We start from the raw sequence: 25654 nt of genomic DNA, 5'->3' as shown, positions 1-25654 counted from the left end.
AACGTCATGAAGGTGGTCATCCAAACTGTTAATTTCATCCGATCCAGAAGCCTGAATCACCTTCAGTTTGACAGCCTTCTCAAAGAGAAAGACCACATCTATGGCCTGCCATACCACACTGAGGTAAGATGGTTAAGCCGAGGTGCTGTGCTGAGGCGTTTCTTTGATTTACGAGAAGAAATTGAACAGTTCATGGAAGAAAAGGGCAAACCAGTGTTAGAATTTCATTCCGCAGAATGGATGCAGGACCTTGCATTTATGGTGGATGTTACAGAGCACCTGCATAACTTGAACAAACAGCTGCAAGGGCGCAACAAAGTTGTCACGCAGTATTATGACAGCATACGTTCTTTCAAGTTGAAGCTGTCATTGTGGGAGACGCAACTTGCCGGTGGTGATGCAGCTCACTTCCCCTGTCTGAAAAATGTGTGTGCGACCCAACATGTGGCAGACATGAAGCGGTTCAAAGATAAAATAACAGGACTGTTACGGGAGTTTGAGCAACGCTTTCAGATTTATGTTTATGTTTTTATGTTGATGTGCTATTGTTTTTAATTGATTTTATTTGTATATTTAACCTATTCTTGACTCTGTGGTTCTTGCACTTGTTTGGGGAACAGGATTTCATTATTTTTATCTACATTTCTGCCTGAGAAATGACACCCTGATATAGTTCTGTGATCTGTGATATACTTCTGTGAATCACTGAGGCATTGTGTGTTTGTGTGTTCTTTGTCCTCAGAACTTTCAAATAACTTAAGGTGTTTTATGATTAATAGTGATGTTGTGCTTTTGGACACTGTCCTCAGACTCCAGCTTTATGTTTATATGTTTTTATGTTGATGTGCTATTGTTTTTAATTGATTTTATTTTATTTGTATATTTAACCTATTCTTGACTCTGTGGTTCTTGCACTTGTTTGGGGAACAGGATTTCATTATTTTTATCTACATTTCTGCCTGAGAAATGACACCCTGATATAGTTCTGTGATCTGTGAAACAGTTCTGTTAATCACTGAGGCATTGTGTGTTTGTGTGTTCTTTTTCTTTAGAATTTTCAAATAAACTTGACGTGTTTTATGATTAATAGTGATGTTGTGCTTGTACTATTTTGGACACACTGTCCTCAGGCTCCAGCTTTATGTTGTATGTTGATCGTATTAAAACAAAGAAAACAATCTGAAGTTGTTGTTTTTAAGTTATATATACCATGATTTTTCCGGTCCGGCCCACTTGGGAATAGATTTTCCTCCATGTGGCCCCTGAGCTAAAATGAGTTTGACACCCCTGCCGTGGAGCATGTATTGCTACAGTGTGGGCAGTATCAGAGGGAAAGAGAGAGGATGAGATGTAGTATGAGGTAGAAGGGGATACAGGAAATTAGTTTAAAGAGTATATTGAGCAGAACGTCATTAGATATAGTCTCAAATATTTTGTTATCTTTTTTAAGAGAAACGGGGTTGGCAGGTCGAATTTAGTTTATCCCCGTCTCTAGCCCACATTCCAGTACGGTAGGTGTCGGTAATGCACCATAATGTTGGATGCCAACCGCCGATAAACCCCACTGAAGAAGAAGAAGAAGAAGAAGAAGAAGAAGGTAACGGCGGCCGGGTTGCCCAGTTTCAGTGCAGAGCTCGCAGACATGGCGAACATTCGAAGTATCAAGGTTAGTAGCTAGCGATGGCAGAAAGCTTGTTAACTACGATGATTTGGTGTTTTCAACTTCTGTCACTGTGTAACTGTCACAGCAGGCGGTACATGTTAGCGGGGGTTTAGTTCTAGAATTGAGGAGGATACTGTAAGTTTGTCAGTTGGACTAATTGTCCTTCCATTTACAAGTTTATTTTGTGTTGCTAGTTAACGCCAGCGTGCACAACACCCTCCCTCAGTCGCTGCCCTTGCCGCCTTGGCTGACACAGTGACGTACAGTCCTACTCTGTATAAAGGTTATTTATTGCAAGTTAGGTTTGCATGTTGTGAGCTGCAAAGCAAGTTACCCAGTTATGGAAGGCTATAGTTAGGTTTCCATCCAATTGGCTACAGATTTTTATGCGAATATTCTAGAATCCGCATAAAGAAAATGTGGGCATTTTAACACCAGTGGTATGTTTTCACTAAATGGACTTCAGTGCGTGATGACGTAGTCCGCACAAAGTACATTTTCGCTTAAGTTTTTATGTACGGAATGGTCTTGGCACTTGCGCTCTAGACAACAGTTCGCAGATAGGCTACAGGCTAGTCTACATGAGATTATTATGGATAAAGATGTCTACAGGCTAGTCTACATGAGATTATTATGGATAAAGATGTCTACAGGCTAGTCTACATGAGATTATTATGGATAAAGATGTCCACAGGCTAGTCTAAATGAGATTATTATGGATAAAGATGTCCACAGGCTAGTCTACATGAGATTATTATGGATAAAGATGTCTACAGGCTAGTCTACATGAGATTATTATGGATAAAGATGTCTACAGGCTAGTCTAAATGAGATTATTATGGATAAAGATGTCTACAGGCTAGTCTACATGAGATTATTATGGATAAAGATGTCCACAGGCTAGTCTACATGAGATTATTATGGATAAAGATGTCCACAGGCTAGTCTAAATGAGATTATTATGGATAAAGATGTCTACAGGCTAGTCTACATGAGATTATTATGGATAAAGATGTCTACAGGCTAGTCTAAATGAGATTATTATTATGGATAAAGATGTCTACAGGCTAGTCTACATGATATTATTATGGATAAAGATGTCTACAGGCTAGTCTACATGAGATTATTATGGATAAAGATGTCCACAGGCTAGTCTACATGAGATTATTATGGATAAAGATGTCTACAGGCTAGTCTACATTAGATTATTATGGATAAAGATGTCCACAGGCTACAGGCTAGTCTACATGAGATTATTATGGATAAAGATGTCCACAGGCTAGTCTACATGAGATTATTATGGATAAAGATGTCTACAGGCTAGTCTACATGAGATTATTATGGATAAAGATGTCTACAGGCTAGTCTACATTAGATTATTATGGATAAAGATGTCCACAGGCTACAGGCTAGTCTACATGAGATTATTATGGATAAAGATGTCCACATGCTTCCCAGCCGAAACAGTTTGGAAGAGTTCCTGCATATATTATGATGATGTTTGTTCGTTTTGGACTTTGGTTAGGGGTTTTTCGGCTGTTCGGTGCACTTTTTTTGTTTTGTGTGACAACTGCATATTTTAAAGCGGCCTTTTATTGTCCCCAGCACAAGGTGCACCTGTGTAGTGATCATTCTGTTTAATCCGATTATTGATATGCCACACCTGTCCGGTGGATGGATGATCTTGGCAAAGGAGAAATGCTCGCTAACAGGGATGAAAACACATTTGTGCACAACATTGAGAGAAATAAGCATTTTGTGCGTATTGAAAATGTATGGGATTTTTATTTCAGCTCATGAAACATGGGACCAACACTTTACATGTTGCGTTTTATATTTTTGTTCAGTGTAGTTACCTGTCCAAAATTGTAATCAGTAACATAACTTTTGGATGACCCAAACTCAGTAACATATTCTGATTACTTTCAGTTACTTTTAGATGACTTTCCCCTTAAGAGGCATTAGAAGAAGACACAAATGAATATTTCCAATTGAACAACACCTATTGCAGGATAAATCAATGTTAGAGTTGACATAGCTGGCCATAAATGGATGTTGCATTTTACTTCATGGGTTGGTTATGTAGGCTTCTTCTAACCAACCCATTGCTTGCTACTACAGATAATAATCACATTTTATTGATAACATGCGCCGAATACAACAGGTGTAGACTATACAGTGAAATACTGACTTACGAGCCCATTCCCAACAGTGCAGAGTTAAAAAGTAAGACAAATATTTGCTAAATAAAAAAGAAAATAGTAACACAATAAAAACGATGAGGCTATATACAAGGAATACCTGTACTGAGTCAATGTGCAGGGGTATGAGGTAGAGGTAATACAGTATGTACATGTAGGTAGGGGTAAAAGTGACTAGGCAATCAGGATAGATAATAAAGAGTAGCAGCAACGTGTGTGTTGGAGTGTCAGTGTAGTGTGTGTGGGGGTAGAGTCTAGTGGGTGTGCATAGAGTCAGTGCAAAACAATTAAGATAAATAAATACAGTCGTGGTCAAAAGTTGAGAATGACACAAATATTAATTTTCACAAAGTCTGCTGCCTCATTTTTTATGATGGCAATTTGCATATACTCCAGAATGTTATGAAGAGTGATCAGATGAATTGCAATTAATTGCAAAGTCCCTCTTTGCCATGAAAATGAACTTAATCCCCCCAAAAACATTTCCACTGCATTTCAGCCCTGCCACAAAAGGACCAGCTGACATCATGTCAGTGATTCTCTCATTAACACAGGTGAGAGTGTTGACGAGGACAAGGCTGGAGATCACTCTGTCATGCTGATTGAGTTAGAATAACAGACTGGAAGCTTTAAAAGGAGGGTGGTGCTTGAAATCATTGTTCTTCCTCTGTTAACCATGGTTACCTGCAAGGAAACACGTGCCGTCATCATTGCTTTGCACAAAAAGGGCTTCACAGGCAAGGATATTGCTGCTAGTAAGATTGCACCTAAATCAACCATTTATCGGATCATCAAGAACTTCAAGGAGAGAGGTTCAATTGTTGTGAAGAAGGCTTCAGGGCGCCCAAGAAAGTCCAGCAAGCACCAGGACCGTCTCCTAAAGTTGATTCAGCTGCGGGATCGGGGTACCACCAGTGCAGAGCTTGCTCAGGAATGGCAGCAGGCAGGTGTGAGTGCATCTGCACACACAGTGAGGCAAAGACTTTTGGATGATGGCCTGGTGTCAAGAAGGGCAGCAAAGAAGCCACTTCTCTCCAGGAAAAACATCAGGGACAGACTGATATTCTGCAAAAGGTACAGGGATTGGACTGCTGAGGACTGGGGTAAAGTCATTTTCTCTGATGAATCCCCTTTCCGATTGTTTGGGGCATCCAGAAAAAAGCTTGTCCGGAGAAGACAAGGTGAGCGCTACCATCAGTCCTGTGTCATGCCAACAGTAAAGCATCCTGAGACCATCCGTGTGGGGTTGCTTCTCAGCCAAGGGAGTGGGCTCACTCACAATTTTGCCTAAGAACACAGCCATGAATAAAGAATGGTACCAACACATCCTCCGAGAGCAACTTCTCCCAACCATCCAAGAACAGTTTGGTGATGAACAATGCCTCTTCCAGCATGATGGAGCACCTTGCCATAAGACAAAAGTGATAACTAAGTGGCTCGGGGAACAAAACATCGAAATGATGGGTCCATTGCCAGGAAACTCCCCATACCTTAATCTCATTGAGAACTTGTGGTCAATCCTCAAGAGGCGGGTGGACAAACAAAACCCCACAAATTCTGACAAACTCCAAGCATTGATTATGCAAGAATGGGCTGCCATCAGTCAGGATGTGGGCCAGAAGTTAATTGACAGCATGCCAGGGCGGATTGCAGAGGTCTTGAAAAAGAAGGGTCAACACTGCAAATATTGACTCTTTGCATAAACTTAATGTATTTGTCAATAAAAAGCCTTTGACACTTATGGAATGCTTGTAATTATACTTCAGTATACCATAGTAACATCTGCAAAAATATCTAAAAACACTGAGGCAGCAAACTTTGTGAAGACCAATACTTGTGTCATTCTCTAAACTTTTGACCACGACCGTACATTATAAAGGGTTAACTGATTAACTGTTCAGCACTCTTATGGCTTTGGGGTAGAAGCTGTTCATGTGCATTCTGGTCACAGACTTGGCGCTCCGGTACCGCTTGCCGTGCGGTAGCAAAGAGTCTGTGACTTGGGTGGCAGGAGTCTTTTGACTATTTTTAGGGCCTTCCTCTGACACCGCCTGGTATAGAGGTCGAGGATAGCAGGTAGTTTGATCCCAGTGATGTACTGGGCCGTACGCACTACCCTCTGTAGTGCCTTGCGATCGGATGCCGAGCAGTTGCCATACCAAGCGGTGATCCAGTCAAGAAGCGCTCTATGGTGCAGCTGTAGAACCTTTTGAGGATCTGAGGGCCCATGCCAAATCTTTTCAGCCTCCTGAGGGGGAAGAGGTGTTGTCGTGCCCTCTTCACGACTGTCTTGGTGTGTTTGGACCATGATAAGTCCTTAGTGATGTGGACTCCAAGGAACTTGAAGCTCTCAACCCGCTCTACTACGGCCCCGTCGATGTGAATGGGGGCATGTTCGGCCCTCCATTTCCTGTAGTCTACGATCAGCTCCTTTGTCTTGTCCACTTTGAGTGAGAGGTTGTTGTCCTGGCACCACACTGCCAGGTGTCTGACCACCTCCCTGTAGGCCATCTCATTGTCGTCGGTGATCAGGACTACCACAGTCATGTCGTCTGCAAACGTAATGATGGTGTTGGAGTCGTGCGCGGCCACGCAGTCATGGGTGAACAGGGAGGACAGGAGGGGACTGAGTACGCAGTCATGGGTGAACAGGGAGGACAGGAGGGGAGTGAGTACACAGTCATGGGTGAACAGGGAGGACAGGAGGGGACTGAGTACGCAGTCATGGGTGAACAGGGAGGACAGGAGGGGACTGAGTACGCAGTCATGGGTGAACAGGGAGGACAGGAGGGGACTGAGTACGCAGTCATGGGTGAACAGGGAAGACAGGAGGGGACTGAGTACGCAATCATGGGTGAACAGGGAGGACAGGAGGGGACTGAGTACGCAGTCATGGGTGAACAGGGAGGACAGGAGGGGACTGAGCACGCAGTCATGGGTGAACAGGGAAGACAGGAGGGGACTGAGTACGCAGTCATGGGTGAACAGGGAGGACAGGAGGGGACTGAGTACGCAGTCATGGGTGAACAGGGAGGACAGGAGGGGACTGAGCACGCAGTCATGGGTGAACAGGGAGGACAGGAGGGGACTGAGTACGCAGTCATGGGTGAACAGGGAGGACAGGAGGGGGACTGAGTACGCAGTCATGGGTGAACAGGGAAGACAGGGAGGGGACTGAGTACGCAGTCATGGGTGAACAGGGAGGACAGGAGGGGACTGAGCGCGCAGTCATGGGTGAACAGGGAGGACAGGAGGGGACTGAGTACACAGTCATGGGTGAACAGGGAAGACAGGAGGGGACTGAGTACGCAGTCATGGGTGAACAGGGAGGACAGGAGGGGACTGAGCACGCAGTCATGGGTGAACAGGGAGGACAGGAGGGGACTGAGTACACAGTCATGGGTGAACAGGGAAGACAGGAGGGGACTGAGCACGCAGTCATGGGTGAACAGGGAAGACAGGAGGGGACTGAGTACGCAGTCATGGGTGAACAGGGAGGACAGGAGGGGACTGAGCACGCAGTCATGGGTGAACAGGGAGGACAGGAGGGGACTGAGTACACAGTCATGGGTGAACAGGGAGGACAGGAGGGGACTGAGTACGCAGTCATGGGTGAACAGGGAGGACAGGAGGGGACTGAGTACGCAGTCATGGGTGAACAGGGAGGACAGGAGGGGACTGAGTACGCAGTCATGGGTGAACAGGGAGGACAGGAGGGGACTGAGCACGCAGTCATGGGTGAACAGGGAGGACAGGAGGGGACTGAGCACGCAGTCATGGGTGAACAGGGAGGACAGGAGGGGACTGAGTATGCAGTCATGGGTGAACAGGGAGGACAGGAGGGGACTGAGTACGCAGTCATGGGTGAACAGGGAGGACAGGAGGGGACTGAGTACACAGTCATGGGTGAACAGGGAGGACAGGAGGGGACTGAGTACGCAGTCATGGGTGAACAGGGAGGACAGGAGGGGACTGAGTACGCAGTCATGGGTGAACAGGGAGGACAGGAGGGGACTGAGCACGCAGTCATGGGTGAACAGGGAGGACAGGAGGGGACTGGGCACGCAGTCATGGGTGAACAGGGAGGACAGGAGGGGACTGAGTACGCAGTCATGGGTGAACAGGGAGGACAGGAGGGGACTGAGTACACAGTCATGGGAGAACAGGAAGACAGGAGGGGACTGAGTACGCAGTCATGGGTGAACAGGGAGGACAGGAGGGGACTGAGCACGCAGTCATGGGTGAACAGGGAGGACAGGAGGGGACTGAGTACACAGTCATGGGTGAACAGGGAGGACAGGAGGGGACTGAGTACGCAGTCATGGGTGAACAGGGAGGACAGGAGGGGACTGAGTACGCAGTCATGGGTGAACAGGGAGGACAGGAGGGGACTGAGCACGCACCCCTGAGGGGCCCAGGGGGTGGGGGTAGGCAACAACGCATCAAATCAAGCTTTATTTATACAGCACACTTCAGACATGGAATGCAACACAATGTGCTACACAGGAAACAAACAAATAAAAATAAATAAAAACTACTTAGACCAGCGGTGGGATTCACATCAATGTGCTATGTCAATAGTAAGTGATATCCGTATCGCCTGTAAGCTATGTCCTTAACCTCCATGCGTTTATTGAAGTTGGATAATCTTTGTATCCCGACAGCAGCCGCACCATTGGAAGACCGGTTGGACTGTAGCCTGCAAAAGCCTATTACTGCTCTTTTCCCACGATCCATCAAACGCATTTGGTGTGTCATCATAGTGGTCTCTGGCTGGTGGCCATCATTTGGTGTGTCATCATAGTGGTCTCTGGCTGGTGGCCATCATTTGGTGTGTCATCATAGTGGTCTCTGGCTGGTGGCCATCATTTGGTGTGTCATCATAGTGGTCTCTGGCTGGTGGCCATCATTTGGTGTGTCATCATAGTGGTCTCTGACTGGTGGTCATCATTTGGTGTGTCATCATAGTGGTCTCTGGCTGGTGGCCATCATTTGGTGTGTCATCATAGTGGTCTCTGGCTGGTGGCCATCATTTGGTGTGTCATCATAGTGGTCTCTGACTGGTGGTCATCATTTGGTGTGTCATCATAGTGGTCTCTGGCTGGTGGCCATCATTTGGTGTGTCATCATAGTGGTCTCTGGCTGGTGGCCATCATTTGGTGTGTCATCATAGTGGTCTCTGACTGGTGGCCATCATTTGGTGTGTCATCATAGTGGTCTCTGGCTGGTGGCCATCATTTGGTGTGTCATCATAGTGGTCTCTGGCTGGTGGCCATCATTTGGTGTGTCATCATAGTGGTCTCTGACTGGTGGCCATCATTTGGTGAGTCATCATAGTGGTCTCTGGCTGGTGGCCATCATTTGGTGTGTCATCATAGTGGTCTCTGGCTGGTGGCCATCATTTGGTGTGTCATCATAGTGGTCTCTGACTGGTGGTCATCATTTGGTGTGTCATCATAGTGGTCTCTGGCTGGTGGCCATCATTTGGTGTGTCATCATAGTGGTCTCTGGCTGGTGGCCATCATTTGGTGTGTCATCATAGTGGTCTCTGACTGGTGGCCATCATTTGGTGTGTCATCATAGTGGTCTCTGGCTGGTGGCCATCATTTGGTGTGTCATCATAGTGGTCTCTGGCTGGTGGCCATCATTTGGTGTGTCATCATAGTGGTCTCTGGCTGGTGGCCATCATTTGGTGTGTCATCATAGTGGTCTCTGACTGGTGGTCATCATTTGGTGTGTCATCATAGTGGTCTCTGGCTGGTGGCCATCATTTGGTGTGTCATCATAGTGGTCTCTGGCTGGTGGCCATCATTTGGTGTGTCATCATAGTGGTCTCTGACTGGTGGTCATCATTTGGTGTGTCATCATAGTGGTCTCTGGCTGGTGGACATCATTTGGTGTGTCATCATAGTGGTCTCTGGCTGGTGGCCATCATTTGGTGTGTCATCATAGTGGTCTCTGACTGGTGGCCATCATTTGGTGTGTCATCATAGTGGTCTCTGGCTGGTGGCCATCATTTGGTGTGTCATCATAGTGGTCTCTGGCTGGTGGCCATCATTTGGTGTGTCATCATAGTGGTCTCTGACTGGTGGTCATCATTTGGTGTGTCATCATAGTGGTCTCTGGCTGGTGGCCATCATTTGGTGTGTCATCATAGTGGTCTCTGGCTGGTGGCCATCATTTGGTGTGTCATCATAGTGGTCTCTGACTGGTGGCCATCATTTGGTGTGTCATCATAGTGGTCTCTGGCTGGTGGCCATCATTTGGTGTGTCATCATAGTGGTCTCTGGCTGGTGGCCATCATTTGGTGTGTCATCATAGTGGTCTCTGACTGGTGGCCATCATTTGGTGAGTCATCATAGTGGTCTCTGGCTGGTGGCCATCATTTGGTGTGTCATCATAGTGGTCTCTGGCTGGTGGCCATCATTTGGTGTGTCATCATAGTGGTCTCTGGCTGGTGGCCATCATTTGGTGTGTCATCATAGTGGTCTCTGGCTGGTGGCCATCATTTGGTGTGTCATCATAGTGGTCTCTGACTGGTGGCCATCATTTGGTGAGTCATCATAGTGGTCTCTGACTGGTGGCCATCATTTGGTGAGTCATCATAGTGGTCTTTGACTGGTGGCCATCATTTGGTGCGTCATCATAGTGGTCTCTGATTGGTGGCCATCATTTGGTGAGTCATCATAGTGGTCTCTGATTGGTGGCCATCATTTGGTGCGTCATCATAGTGGTCTCTGATTGGTGGCCATCATTTGGTGAGTCATCATAGTGGTCTCTGACTGGTGGTCATCATTTGGTGAGTCATCATAGTGGTCTCTGATTGGTGGCCATCATTTGGTGAGTCATCATAGTGGTCTCTGATTGGTGGCCATCATTTGGTGTGTCATCATAGTGGTCTCTGACTGGTGGCCATCATTTGGTGTGTCATCATAGTGGTCTCTGACTGGTGGCCATCATTTGGTGTGTCATCATAGTGGTCTCTGACTGGTGGCCATCATTTGGTGAGTCATCATAGTGGTCTCTGATTGGTGGCCATCATTTGGTGTGTCATCATAGTGGTCTCTGACTGGTGGCCATCATTTGGTGTGTCATCATAGTGGTCTCTGACTGGTGGCCATCATTTGGTGAGTCATCATAGTGGTCTCTGATTGGTGGCCATCATTTGGTGAGTCATCATAGTGGTCTCTGATTGGTGGTCATCATTTGGTGAGTCATCATAGTGGTCTCTGATTGGTGGTCATCATTTGGTGAGTCATCATAGTGGTCTCTGATTGGTGGTCAGACTCGCTCAGGTGGAACAAATGTAAATAGCCCATTATTTCAGTTCTGATTTTCATGTGACTATTCTAAAATCTTCATAAAATAATTTTCCCGCCAGAGATGTTTCCATCAAATTGACTTGTGGATAAAAGGCTGTGTCTGATGACTTGGTGCACATAAAAATAACTTTTACGGTTATAAAAAAATACAAGTGAAATGGGTTTCCATCACATCTTCCTGTGGATTGGAGAAGAAAGATGACTAGTTCATCGGGAAAGTGAGCCGGTCCGTTAGCCAGTAGCCCAGCCTAGCTGACGTGGTGCTATTTTCCAGATTTCTTACCACTTTCTTTCCCTCTGGCCTCCATTGATCTAGTCACTATAATGCTTGCCATCCTACAAGGGTAGAACCTCCAATCCCTTTTGAACAGATGATGAAAGAGACATGAGGTTTTAACCATTGGTTTTCCTAGAGGATTATATACACAACATAACATTTTACCCATTGGTCAAAATATCTGTTTTTGATTGGACACCCTACCCTGTGTGTTTTGATTGGACACCCTACCCTGTGTGTTTTGATTGGACACCCTACCCTGTGTGTTTTGATTGGACGCCCTACCCTGTGTGTTTTGATTGGACGCCCTACCCTGTGTGTTTTGATTGGACACCCTACCCTGTGTGTTTTGATTGGACACCCTACCCTGTGTGTTTTGATTGGACACCCTACCCTGTGTGTTTTGATTGGACACCCCTACCCTGTGTGTTTTGATTGGACACCCTACCCTGTGTGTTTTGATTGGACACCCTACCCTGTGTGTTTTGATTGGACACCCTACCCTGTGTGTTTTGATTGGACACCCTACCCTGTGTGTTTTGATTGGACACCCTACCCTGTGTGTTTTGATTGGACACCCTACCCTGTGTTTTGATTGGACACCCTACCCTGTGTGTTTTGATTGGACACCCTACCCTGTGTGTTTTGATTGGACACCCTACCCTGTGTGTTTTGATTGGACACCCTACCCTGTGTGTTTTGATTGGACACCCTACCCTGTGTGTTTTGATTGGACGCCCCTACCCTGTGTGTTTTGATTGGACGCCCTACCCTGTGTGTTTTGATTGGACACCCCTACCCTGTGTGTTTTGATTGGACGCCCTACCCTGTGTGTTTTGATTGGACGCCCTACCCTGTGTGTTTTGATTGGACGCCCTACCCTGTGTGTTTTGATTGGACACCCTACCCTGTGTGTTTTGATTGGACACCCTACCCTGTGTGTTTTGATTGGACGCCCTACCCTGTGTGTTTTGATTGGACGCCCTACCCTGTGTGTGTTTTGATTGGACGCCCTACCCTGTGTGTTTTGATTGGACGCCCTACCCTGTGTGTGTTTTGATTGGACGCCCTACCCTGTGTGTTTTGATTGGACGCCCTACCCTGTGTGTTTTGATTGGACGCCCTACCCTGTGTGTTTTGATTGGACGCCCCTACCCTGTGTGTTTTGATTGGACGCCCTACCCTGTGTGTTTTGATTGGACGCCCTACCCTGTGTGTTTTGATTGGACGCCCTACCCTGTGTGTTTTGATTGGACGCCCTACCCCTGTGTGTTTTGATTGGACGCCCCTACCCTGTGTGTTTTGATTGGACGCCCTACCCTGTGTGTTTTGATTGGGACGCCCTACCCTGTGTGTTTTGATTGGACGCCCCTACCCTGTGTGTTTTGATTGGACGCCCCTACCCTGTGTGTTTTGATTGGACGCCCCTACCCTGTGTGTTTTGATTGGACGCCCTACCCTGTGTGTTTTGATTGGACGCCCTACCCTGTGTGTTTTGATTGGACGCCCTACCCTGTGTGTTTTGATTGGACGCCCTACCCTGTGTGTTTTGATTGGACGCCCTACCCTGTGTGTTTTGATTGGACACCCTACCCTGTGTGTTTTGATTGGACACCCTACCCTGTGTGTTTTGATTGGACACCCTACCCTGTGTGTTTTGATTGGACGCCCTACCCTGTGTGTTTTGATTGGACGCCCTACCCTGTGTGTTTTGATTGGACGCCCTACCCTGTGTGTTTTGATTGGACGCCCTACCCTGTGTGTTTTGATTGGACGCCCTACCCTGTGTGTTTTGATTGGACGCCCTACCCTGTGTGTTTGTGTCTGTCTACGTCTCTGTCCCCCTGACCTAAACCATGTCACCCCCAGGGTATGGTCGGCCTGGTGACAGGCGGTGCGTCAGGGCTGGGCCGGGCCACCGTGGAGCGGTTGGTGCAGCAGGGGGCGTGTGCTGTGATTCTGGATCTTCCCTCTTCAGACGGACACAACCTTGCAGCCAGCCTCGGAGAACGCTGCGCCTTCGCCCCCGCTGACGTGAGTCTGACCTTTCACCCCTAACCAATGTTCACTCTTAAGTTGCGCACCTCCTCCAGGAATCAACATTATATCAGGCCCTTTTCAATGCAACAAACCAAAACAAATCTAACTTTACAAGATTGAGTCTGGTATTGTGTTGTAGGCAGAGCCAGAGCGCAACAGAGTATCATTCTATTGACGGGGGGGTAGTCCACGAGCGGTCTTTCAATCACTCATGAGTGAATGCGCTTTTCAGATCAGTTCGGAGCCGCGCGTGTGCACATTCGTTGATAGTCTTTACTAGTTAGTGAGTTATTAGCCCAATTATACTGTAGATAAGTATAGGTCAGCAATGGGGAGTTACTGTTTCCTACAAGAGAACAAAACGTGGAGGCTACATTTCAAGCTGTCTTTGAAAAGCCAGTCAGGTAAAATGCTTATGTCTTAATTAAAGGGGCAGTGTTGTGTTTTGATTAAGGCTTGAATATGCAAATAAGCCAATAGGCAGAGGGTTAGCCTACATGGTCTAATTCTCTGTATGGTAATAATTAACTTTATTTTGTAAAGTGGTTTCTTGCATCATACAGTCAGCTATTTGGCCCCTGCTGTTACAGACCAAGTAAAAAGCGTTAATTAATGTCAAGCCCTTCATCATTTTAAGAAGTCTCATGCAATATAGGCCTGCACTGAACACCACATATAGGCTACTGTCGGCTAGATCATAGAAATCAAAAGCTATTTCCATGTGAAAATGTAATGGGATTTGCTCCATTGGTTTTGTTGGTAGGCGTACATTATGCTCAGATAGCCACAATAACCTGTTGGCTACTGTCTAAAACTGTCAGGATACAGCCTGTTGGCTACTGTCTAAAACTGTCAGGATACAGCCTGTTGGCTACTGTCTAAAACTGTCAGGATACAGCCTGTTGGCTACTGTCTAAAACTGTCAGGGTACAGCCTGTTGGCTACTGTCTAAAACTGTCAGGATACAGCCTGTTGGCTACTGTCTAAAACTGTCAGGATACAGCCTGTTGGCTACTGTCTAAAACTGTCAGGGTACAGCCTGTTGGCTACTGTCTAAAACTGTCAGGATACAGCCTGTTGGCTACTGTCTAAAACTGTCAGGATACAGCCTGTTGGCTACTGTCTAAAACTGTCAGGATACAGCCTGTTGGCTACTGTCTAAAACTGTCAGGATACAGCCTGTTGGCTACTGTCTAAAACTGTCAGGATACAGCCTGTTGGCTACTGTCTAAAACTGTCAGGATACAGCCTGTTGGCTACTGTCTAAAACTGTCAGGTACAGCCTGTTGGCTACTGTCTAAAACTGTCAGGATACAGCCTGTTGGCTACTGTCTAAAACTGTCAGGATACAGCCTGTTGGCTACTGTCTAAAACTGTCAGGATACAGCCTGTTGGCTACTGTCTAAAACTGTCAGGATACAGCCTGTTGGCTACTGTCTAAAACTGTCAGGATACAGCCTGTTGGCTACTGTCTAAAACTGTCAGGATACAGCCTGTTGGCTACTGTCTAAAACTGTCAGGATACAGCCTGTTGGCTACTGTCTAAAACTGTCAGGATACAGCCTGTTGGCTACTGTCTAAAACTGTCAGGGTACAGCCTGTTGGCTACTGTCTAAAACTGTCAGGGTACAGCCTGTTGGCTACTGTCTAAAACTGTCAGGGTACAGCCTGTTGGCTACTGTCTAAAACTGTCAGGATACAGCCTGTTGGCTACTGTCTAAAACTGTCAGGATACAGCCTGTTGGCTACTGTCTAAAACTGTCAGGGTACAGCCTGTTGGCTACTGTCTAAAACTGTCAGGATACAGCCTGTTGGCTACTGTCTAAAACTGTCAGGATACAGCCTGTTGGCTACTGTCTAAAACTGTCAGGATACAGCCTGTTGGCTACTGTCTAAAACTGTCAGGATACAGCCTGTTGGCTACTGTCTAAAACTGTCAGGGTACAGCCTGTTGGCTACTGTCTAAAACTGTCAGGATACAGCCTGTTGGCTACTGACTAAAACTGTCAGGATACAGCCTGTTGGCTACTGTCTAAAACTGTCAGGGTACAGCCTGTTGGCTACTGTCTAAAACTGTCAGGATACAGCCTGTTGGCTACTGTCTAAAACTGTCAGGGTACAGCCTGTTGGCTACTGTCTAAAACTGTCAGGATACAGCCTATTGGCTACTGTCTAAAACTGTCAGGATACAGCCTGTTGGCTACTGTCTAAAACTGTCAGGATACAGCCTGTTGGCTACTGTCTAAAACTGTCAGGATACAGCCTGTTGGCTACTGTCTAAAACTGTCAGGATACAGCCTGTTGGCTACTGTCTAAAACTGTCAGGGTACAGCCTGTTGGCTACTGTCTAAAACTGTCAGGATACAGCCTGTTGGCTACTGTCTAAAACTGTCAGGATACAGCCTGTTGGCTACTGTCTAAAACTGTCAGGATACAGCCTGTTGGCTACTGTCTAAAACTGTCAGGGTACAGCCTGTTGGCTACTGTCTAAAACTGTCAGGGTACAGCCTGTTGGCTACTGTCTAAAACTGTCAGGATACAGCCTGTTGGCTACTGTCTAAAACTGTCAGGATACAGCCTGTTGGCTACTGTCTAAAAATGTCAGGATACAGCCTGTTGGCTACTGTCTAAAACTGTCAGGACACAGCCTGTTGGCTACTGTCTAAAACTGTCAGGGTTCAGCCTGTTGGCTACTGTCTAAAACTGTCAGGATACAGCCTGTTGGCTACTGTCTAAAACTGTCAGGGTACAGCCTGTTGGCTACTGTCTAAAACTGTCAGGATACAGCCTGTTGGCTACTGTCTAAAACTGTCAGGATACAGCCTGTTGGCTACTGTCTAAAACTGTCAGGATACAGCCTGTTGGCTACTGTCTAAAACTGTCAGGATACAGCCTGTTGGCTACTGTCTAAAACTGTCAGGATACAGCCTGTTGGCTACTGTCTAAAACTGTCAGGATACAGCCTGTTGGCTACTGTCTAAAACTGTCAGGGTACAGCCTGTTGGCTACTGTCTAAAACTGTCAGGGTACAGCCTGTTGGCTACTGTCTAAAACTGTCAGGATACAGCCTGTTGGCTACTGTCTAAAACTGTCAGGATACAGCCTGTTGGCTACTGTCTAAAACTGTCAGGATACAGCCTGTTGGCTACTGTCTAAAACTGTCAGGATTCAGCCTGTTGGCTACTGTCTAAAACTGTCAGGGTACAGCCTGTTGGCTACTGTCTAAAACTGTCAGGGTACAGCCTGTTGGCTACTGTCTAAAACTGTCAGGATACAGCCTGTTGGCTACTGTCTAAAACTGTCAGGGTACAGCCTGTTGGCTACTGTCTAAAACTGTCAGGGTACAGCCTGTTGGCTACTGTCTAAAACTGTCAGGATACAGCCTGTTGGCTACTGTCTAAAACTGTCAGGATACAGCCTGTTGGCTACTGTCTAAAACTGTCAGGGTACAGCCTGTTGGCTACTGTCTAAAACTGTCAGGATACAGCCTGTTGGCTACTGTCTAAAACTGTCAGGATACAGCCTGTTGGCTACTGTCTAAAACTGTCAGGATACAGCCTAAACTGTCAGGATACAGCCTAAAACTGTCAGGATACAGCCTAAACTGTCAGGATACAGCCTGTTGGCTACTGTCTAAAACTGTCAGGGTACAGCCTGTTGGCTACTGTCTAAAACTGTCAGGATACAGCCTGTTGGCTACTGTCTAAAACTGTCAGGATACAGCCTGTTGGCTACTGTCTAAAACTGTCAGGGTACAGCCTGTTGGCTACTGTCTAAAACTGTCAGGATACAGCCTGTTGGCTACTGTCTAAAACTGTCAGGATACAGCCTGTTGGCTACTGTCTAAAACTGTCAGGATACAGCCTGTTGGCTTCTGTCTAAAACTGTCAGGATACAGCCTAAACTGTCAGGATACAGCCTGTTGGCTACTGTCTAAAACTGTCAGGATACAGCCAAAACTGTCAGGATACAGCCTGTTGGCTACTGTCTAAAACTGTCAGGATACAGCCTAAACTGTCAGGATACAGCCTGTTGGCTACTGTCTAAAACTGTCAGGATACAGCCTGTTGGCTACTGTCTAAAACTGTCAGGATACAGCCTGTTGGCTACTGTATAAAACTGTCAGGATACAGCCTGTTGGCTACTGTCTAAAACTGTCAGGGTACAGCCTGTTGGCTACTGTCTAAAACTGTCAGGATACAGCCTGTTGGCTACTGTCTAAAACTGTCAGGATACAGCCTGTTGGCTACTGTCTAAAACTGTCAGGATACAGCCTGTTGGCTACTGTCTAAAACTGTCAAGACACAGCCTGTTGGCTACTGTCTAAAACTGTCAGGGTTCAGCCTGTTGGCTACTGTCTAAAACTGTCAGGGTTCAGCCTGTTGGCTACTGTCTAAAACTGTCAGGATACAGCCTGTTGGCTACTGTCTAAAACTGTCAGGGTACAGCCTGTTGGCTACTGTCTAAAACTGTCAGGGTACAGCCTGTTGGCTACTGTCTAAAACTGTCAGGATACAGCCTGTTGGCTACTGTCTAAAACTGTCAGGATACAGCCTGTTGGCTACTGTCTAAAACTGTCAGGATACAGCCTGTTGGCTACTGTCTAAAACTGTCAGGATACAGCCTGTTGGCTACTGTCTAAAACTGTCAGGATACAGCCTGTTGGCTACTGTCTAAAACTGTCAGGATACAGCCTGTTGGCTACTGTCTAAAACTGTCAGGGTACAGCCTGTTGGCTACTGTCTAAAACTGTCAGGGTACAGCCTGTTGGCTACTGTCTAAAACTGTCAGGATACAGCCTGTTGGCTACTGTCTAAAACTGTCAGGATACAGCCTGTTGGCTACTGTCTAAAACTGTCAGGGTTCAGCCTGTTGGCTACTGTCTAAAACTGTCAGGGTTCAGCCTGTTGGCTACTGTCTAAAACTGTCAGGGTACAGCCTGTTGGCTACTGTCTAAAACTGTCAGGATACAGCCTGTTGGCTACTGTCTAAAACTGTCAGGATACAGCCTAAACTGTCAGGATACAGCCTAAAACTGTCAGGATACAGCCTAAACTGTCAGGATACAGCCTGTTGGCTACTGTCTAAAACTGTCAGGGTACAGCCTGTTGGCTACTGTCTAAAACTGTCAGGATACAGCCTGTTGGCTACTGTCTAAAACTGTAAGGATACAGCCTGTTGGCTACTGTCTAAAACTGTCAGGGTACAGCCTGTTGGCTACTGTCTAAAACTGTCAGGATACAGCCTGTTGGCTACTGTCTAAAACTGTCAGGATACAGCCTGTTGGCTACTGTCTAAAACTGTCAGGATACAGCCTGTTGGCTACTGTCTAAAACTGTCAGGATACAGCCTGTTGGCTACTGTCTAAAACTGTCAGTGTACAGCCTGTTGGCTACTGTCTAAAACTGTCAGGATACAGCCTGTTGGCTACTGTCTAAAACTGTCAGGATACAGCCTGTTGGCTACTGTCTATAACTGTCAGGATACAGCCTGTTGGCTACTGTCTAAAACTGTCAGGGTACAGCCTGTTGGATACTGTCTAAAACTGTCAGGGTACAGCCTGTTGGCTACTGTCTAAAACTGTCAGGATACAGCCTATTGGCTACTGTCTAAAACTGTCAGGATACAGCCTGTTGGCTACTGTCTAAAACTGTCAGGATACAGCCTGTTGGCTACTGTCAGGATACAGCCTGTTGGCTACTGTCTAAAACTGTCAGGATACAGCCTGTTGGCTACTGTCTAATACTGTCAGGATACAGCCTGTTGGCTACTGTCTAAAACTGTCAGGATACAGCCTGTTGGCTACTGTCTAAAACTGTCAGGGTACAGCCTGTTGGCTACTGTCTAAAACTGTCAGGGTACAGCCTGTTGGCTACTGTCTAAAACTGTCAGGATACAGCCTGTTGGCTACTGTCTAAAACTGTCAGGATACAGCCTGTTGGCTACTGTCTAAAACTGTCAGGATACAGCCTGTTGGCTACTGTCTAAAACTGTCAGGATACAGCCTGTTGGCTACTGTCTAAAACTGTCAGGGATACAGCCTGTTGGCTACTGTCTAAAACTGTCAGGATACAGCCTGTTGGCTACTGTCTAAAACTGTCAGGATACAGCCTGTTGGCTACTGTCTAAAACTGTCAGGATACAGCCTGTTGGCTACTGTCTAAAACTGTCAGGATACAGCCTGTTGGCTACTGTCTAAAACTGTCAGGATACAGCCTGTTGGCTACTGTCTAAAACTGTCAGGATACAGCCTGTTGGCTACTGTCTAAAACTGTCAGGATACAGCCTGAAACTGTCAGGATACAGCCTGTTGGCTACTGTCTAAAACTGTCAGGATACAGCCTGTTGGCTACTGTCTAAAACTGTCAGGATACAGCCTGTTGGCTACTGTCTGAAACTGTCAGGATACAGCCTGTTGGCTACTGTCTAAAACTGTCAGGATACAGCCTGTTGGCTACTGTCTAAAACTGTCAGGATACAGCCTGTTGGCTACTGTCTAAAACTGTCAGGATACAGCCTGTTGGCTACTGTCTAAAACTGTCAGGGTACAGCCTGTTGGCTACTGTCTAAAACTGTCAGGGTACAGCCTGTTGGCTACTGTCTAAAACTGTCAGGATACAGCCTGTTGGCTACTGTCTAAAACTGTCAGGATACAGCCTGTTGGCTACTGTCTAAAACTGTCAGGATACAGCCTGTTGGCTACTGTCTAAAACTGTCAGGGTACAGCCTGTTGGCTACTGTCTAAAACTGTCAGGATACAGCCTGTTGGCTACTGTCTAAAACTGTCAGGATACAGCCTGTTGGCTACTGTCTAAAACTGTCAGGATACAGCCTGTTGGCTACTGTCTAAAACTGTCAGGATACAGCCTGTTGGCTACTGTCTAAAACTGTCAGGATACAGCCTGTTGGCTACTGTCTAAAACTGTCAGGATACAGCCTGTTGGCTACTGTCTAAAACTGTCAGGATACAGCCTGTTGGCTACTGTCTAAAACTGTCAGGATACAGCCTGTTGGCTACTGTCTAAAACTGTCAGGATACAGCCTGTTGGCTACTGTCTAAAACTGTCAGGATACAGCCTGTTGGCTACTGTCTAAAACTGTCAGGATACAGCCTGTTGGCTACTGTCTAAAACTGTCAGGATACAGCCTGTTGGCTACTGTCTAAAACTGTCAAGGTACAGCCTGTTGGCTACTGTCTAAAACTGTCAGGATACAGCCTGTTGGCTACTGTCTAAAACTGTCAGGATACAGCCTGTTGGCTACTGTCTAAAACTGTCAGGGTACAGCCTGTTGACTACTGTCTAAAACTGTCAGGATACAGCCTGTTGGCTACTGTCTAAAACTGTCAGGATACAGCCTGTTGGCTACTGTCTAAAACTGTCAGGATACAGCCTGTTGGCTACTGTCTAAAACTGTCAGGATACAGCCTGTTGGCTACTGTCTAAAACTGTCAGGATACAGCCTGTTGGCTACTGTCTAAAACTGTCAGGATACAGCCTGTTGGCTACTGTCTAAAACTGTCAGGATACAGCCTGTTGGCTACTGTCTAAAACTGTCAGGATACAGCCTGTTGGCTACTGTCTAAAACTGTCAGGGTACAGCCTGTTGGCTACTGTCTAAAACTGTCAGGATACAGCCTGTTGGCTACTGTCTAAAACTGTCAGGATACAGCCTGTTGGCTACTGTCTAAAACTGTCAGGATACAGCCTGTTGGCTACTGTCTAAAACTGTCAGGATACAGCCTGTTGGCTACTGTCTAAAACTGTCAGGATACAGCCTGTTGGCTACTGTCTAAAACTGTCAGGATACAGCCTGTTGGCTACTGTCTAAAACTGTCAGGATACAGCCTGTTGGCTACTGTCTAAAACTGTCAGGATACAGCCTGTTGGCTACTGTCTAAAACTGTCAGGGTACAGCCTGTTGGCTACTGTCTAAAACTGTCAGGGTACAGCCTGTTGGCTACTGTCTAAAACTGTCAGGGTACAGCCTGTTGGCTACTGTCTAAAACTGTCAGGGTACAGCCTGTTGGCTACTGTCTAAAACTGTCAGGATACAGCCTGTTGGCTACTGTCTAAAACTGTCAGGATACAGCCTGTTGGCTACTGTCTAAAACTGTCAGGATACAGCCTGTTGGCTACTGTCTAAAACTGTCAGGATACAGCCTGTTGGCTACTGTCTAAAACTGTCAGGATACAGCCTGTTGGCTACTGTCTAAAACTGTCAGGATACAGCCTGTTGGCTACTGTCTAAAACTGTCAGGATACAGCCTGTTGGCTACTGTCTAAAACTGTCAGGGTACAGCCTGTTGGCTACTGTCTAAAACTGTCAGGATACAGCCTGTTGGCTACTGTCTAAAACTGTCAGGATACAGCCTGTTGGCTACTGTCTAAAACTGTCAGGATACAGCCTGTTGGCTACTGTCTAAAACTGTCAGGGTACAGCCTGTTGGCTACTGTCTAAAACTGTCAGGATACAGCCTGTTGGCTACTGTCTAAAACTGTCAGGATACAGCCTGTTGGCTACTGTCTAAAACTGTCAGGATACAGCCTATTGGCTACTGTCTAAAACTGTCAGGATACAGCCTGTTGGCTACTGTCTAAAACTGTCAGGATACAGCCTGTTGGCTACTGTCTAAAACTGTCAGGACACAGCCTGTTGGCTACTGTCTAAAACTGTCAGGATACAGCCTGTTGGCTACTGTCTAAAACTGTCAGGATACAGCCTGTTGGCTACTGTCTAAAACTGTCAGGGTACAGCCTGTTGGCTACTGTCTAAAACTGTCAGGGTACAGCCTGTTGGCTACTGTCTAAAACTGTCAGGTACAGCCTGTTGGCTACTGTCTAAAACTGTCAGGATACAGCCTGTTGGCTACTGTCTAAAACTGTCAGGATACAGCCTGTTGGCTACTGTCTAAAACTGTCAGGGATACAGCCTGTTGGCTACTGTCTAAAACTGTCAGGATACAGCCTGTTGGCTACTGTCTAAAACTGTCAGGGTACAGCCTGTTGGCTACTGTCTAAAACTGTCAGGATACAGCCTGTTGGCTACTGTCTAAAACTGTCAGGGTTCAGCCTGTTGGCTACTGTCTAAAACTGTCAGGGTACAGCCTGTTGGCTACTGTCTAAAACTGTCAGGGTACAGCCTGTTGGCTACTGTCTAAAACTGTCAGGGTACAGCCTGTTGGCTACTGTCTAAAACTGTCAGGATACAGCCTGTTGGCTACTGTCTAAAACTGTCAGGATACAGCCTGTTGGCTACTGTCTAAAACTGTCATGGTACAGCCTGTTGGCTACTGTCTAAAACTGTCAGGGTACAGCCTGTTGGCTACTGTCTAAAACTGTCAGGGTACAGCCTGTTGGCTACTGTCTAAAACTGTCAGGGTACAGCCTGTTGGCTACTGTCTAAAACTGTCAGGATACAGCCTGTTGGCTACTGTCTAAAACTGTCAGGATACAGCCTGTTGGCTACTGTCTAAAACTGTCAGGATACAGCCTAAACTGTCAGGATACAGCCTGTTGGCTACTGTCTAAAACTGTCAGGATACAGCCTAAACTGTCAGGATACAGCCTGTTGGCTACTGTCTAAAACTGTCAGGGTACAGCCTGTTGGCTACTGTCTAAAACTGTCAGGATACAGCCTGTTGGCTACTGTCTAAAACTGTCAGGATACAGCCTGTTGGCTACTGTCTAAAACTGTCAGGGTACAGCCTGTTGGCTACTGTCTAAAACTGTCAGGATACAGCCTGTTGGCTACTGTCTAAAACTGTCAGGATACAGCCTGTTGGCTACTGTCTAAAACTGTCAGGATACAGCCTGTTGGCTACTGTCTAAAACTGTCAGGATACAGCCTGTTGGCTACTGTCTAAAACTGTCAGGGTACAGCCTGTTGGCTACTGTCTAAAACTGTCAGGATACAGCCTGTTGGCTACTGTCTAAAACTGTCAGGATACAGCCTGTTGGCTACTGTCTATAACTGTCAGGATACAGCCTGTTGGCTACTGTCTAAAACTGTCAGGGTACAGCCTGTTGGATACTGTCTAAAACTGTCAGGATACAGCCTGTTGGCTACTGTCTAAAACTGTCAGGATACAGCCTGTTGGCTACTGTCTAAAACTGTCAGGATACAGCCTGTTGGCTACTGTCTAAAACTGTCAGGATACAGCCTATTGGCTACTGTCTAAAACTGTCAGGATACAGCCTGTTGGCTACTGTCTAAAACTGTCAGGATACAGCCTGTTGGCTACTGTCAGGATACAGCCTGTTGGCTACTGTCTAAAACTGTCAGGATACAGCCTGTTGGCTACTGTCTAAAACTGTCAGGATACAGCCTGTTGGCTACTGTCTAAAACTGTCAGGATACAGCCTGTTGGATACTGTCTAAAACTGTCAGGATACAGCCTGTTGGCTACTGTCTAAAACTGTCAGGATACAGCCTGTTGGCTACTGTCTAAAACTGTCAGGATACAGCCTGTTGGCTACTGTCTAAAACTGTCAGGATACAGCCTGTTGGCTACTGTCTAAAACTGTCAGGGTACAGCCTGTTGGCTACTGTCTAAAACTGTCAGGGTACAGCCTGTTGGCTACTGTCTAAAACTGTCAGGGTACAGCCTGTTGGCTACTGTCTAAAACTGTCAGGATACAGCCTGTTGGCTACTGTCTAAAACTGTCAGGATACAGCCTGTTGGCTACTGTCTAAAACTGTCAGGATACAGCCTGTTGGCTACTGTCTAAAACTGTCAGGGTACAGCCTGTTGGCTACTGTCTAAAACTGTCAGGATACAGCCTGTTGGCTACTGTCTAAAACTGTCAGGATACAGCCTGTTGGCTACTGTCTAAAACTGTCAGGATACAGCCTGTTGGCTACTGTCTAAAACTGTCAGGATACAGCCTGTTGGCTACTGTCTAAAACTGTCAGGGTACAGCCTGTTGGCTACTGTCTAAAACTGTCAGGATACAGCCTGTTGGCTACTGTCTAAAACTGTCAGGATACAGCCTGTTGGCTACTGTCTAAAACTGTCAGGATACAGCCTGTTGGCTACTGTCTAAAACTGTCAGGGTACAGCCTGTTGGCTACTGTCTAAAACTGTCAGGATACAGCCTGTTGGCTACTGTCTAAAACTGTCAGGATACAGCCTGTTGGCTACTGTCTAAAACTGTCAGGATACAGCCTGTTGGCTACTGTCTAAAACTGTCAGGATACAGCCTGTTGGCTACTGTCTAAAACTGTCAGGATACAGCCTGTTGGCTACTGTCTAAAACTGTCAGGACACAGCCTGTTGGCTACTGTCTAAAACTGTCAGGATACAGCCTGTTGGCTACTGTCTAAAACTGTCAGGGTACAGCCTGTTGGCTACTGTCTAAAACTGTCAGGGTACAGCCTGTTGGCTACTGTCTAAAACTGTCAGGGTACAGCCTGTTGGCTACTGTCTAAAACTGTCAGGGATACAGCCTGTTGGCTACTGTCTAAAACTGTCAGGATACAGCCTGTTGGCTACTGTCTAAAACTGTCAGGATACAGCCTGTTGGCTACTGTCTAAAACTGTCAGGATACAGCCTGTTGGCTACTGTCTAAAACTGTCAGGATACAGCCTGTTGGCTACTGTCTAAAACTGTCAGGGTACAGCCTGTTGGCTACTGTCTAAAACTGTCAGGATACAGCCTGTTGGCTACTGTCTAAAACTGTCAGGGTACAGCCTGTTGGCTACTGTCTAAAACTGTCAGGGTTCAGCCTGTTGGCTACTGTCTAAAACTGTCAGGGTACAGCCTGTTGGCTACTGTCTAAAACTGTCAGGGTACAGCCTGTTGGCTACTGTCTAAAACTGTCAGGGTACAGCCTGTTGGCTACTGTCTAAAACTGTCAGGATACAGCCTGTTGGCTACTGTCTAAAACTGTCAGGATACAGCCTGTTGGCTACTGTCTAAAACTGTCAGGGTACAGCCTGTTGGCTACTGTCTAAAACTGTCAGGGTACAGCCTGTTGGCTACTGTCTAAAACTGTCAGGGTACAGCCTGTTGGCTACTGTCTAAAACTGTCAGGGTACAGCCTGTTGGCTACTGTCTAAAACTGTCAGGATACAGCCTGTTGGCTACTGTCTAAAACTGTCAGGATACAGCCTTAACCAGAGCCTGTTGGCTACTGTCTAAAACTGTCA

General features: G+C 46.5%; 1 protein-coding gene across 1 annotated transcript in view; it reads left to right on the top strand.

Annotated features, from left to right (window-relative positions):
* The first annotated feature begins 1562 nt into the window (after positions 1-1562).
* The window catches only part of hsd17b10 (hydroxysteroid (17-beta) dehydrogenase 10), a 50595-nt gene continuing 26503 nt past the window's right edge, over positions 1563-25654 (top strand). Inside the window, exons 1-2 of the mRNA XM_045213815.1 lie at positions 1563-1666; positions 13333-13497. Of these exons, the coding sequence (XP_045069750.1) occupies positions 1643-1666; positions 13333-13497 (189 nt within the window). The 5' untranslated portion in view covers positions 1563-1642. The remainder of the gene's footprint in view (positions 1667-13332; positions 13498-25654) is intronic.

This window comes from Coregonus clupeaformis, unplaced genomic scaffold (genome assembly GCF_020615455.1).
Source record: "Coregonus clupeaformis isolate EN_2021a unplaced genomic scaffold, ASM2061545v1 scaf0157, whole genome shotgun sequence".
Taxonomy (NCBI): Eukaryota; Metazoa; Chordata; class Actinopteri; order Salmoniformes; family Salmonidae; genus Coregonus; species Coregonus clupeaformis.
This window is presented reverse-complemented; position numbering and strand designations above follow the sequence as displayed.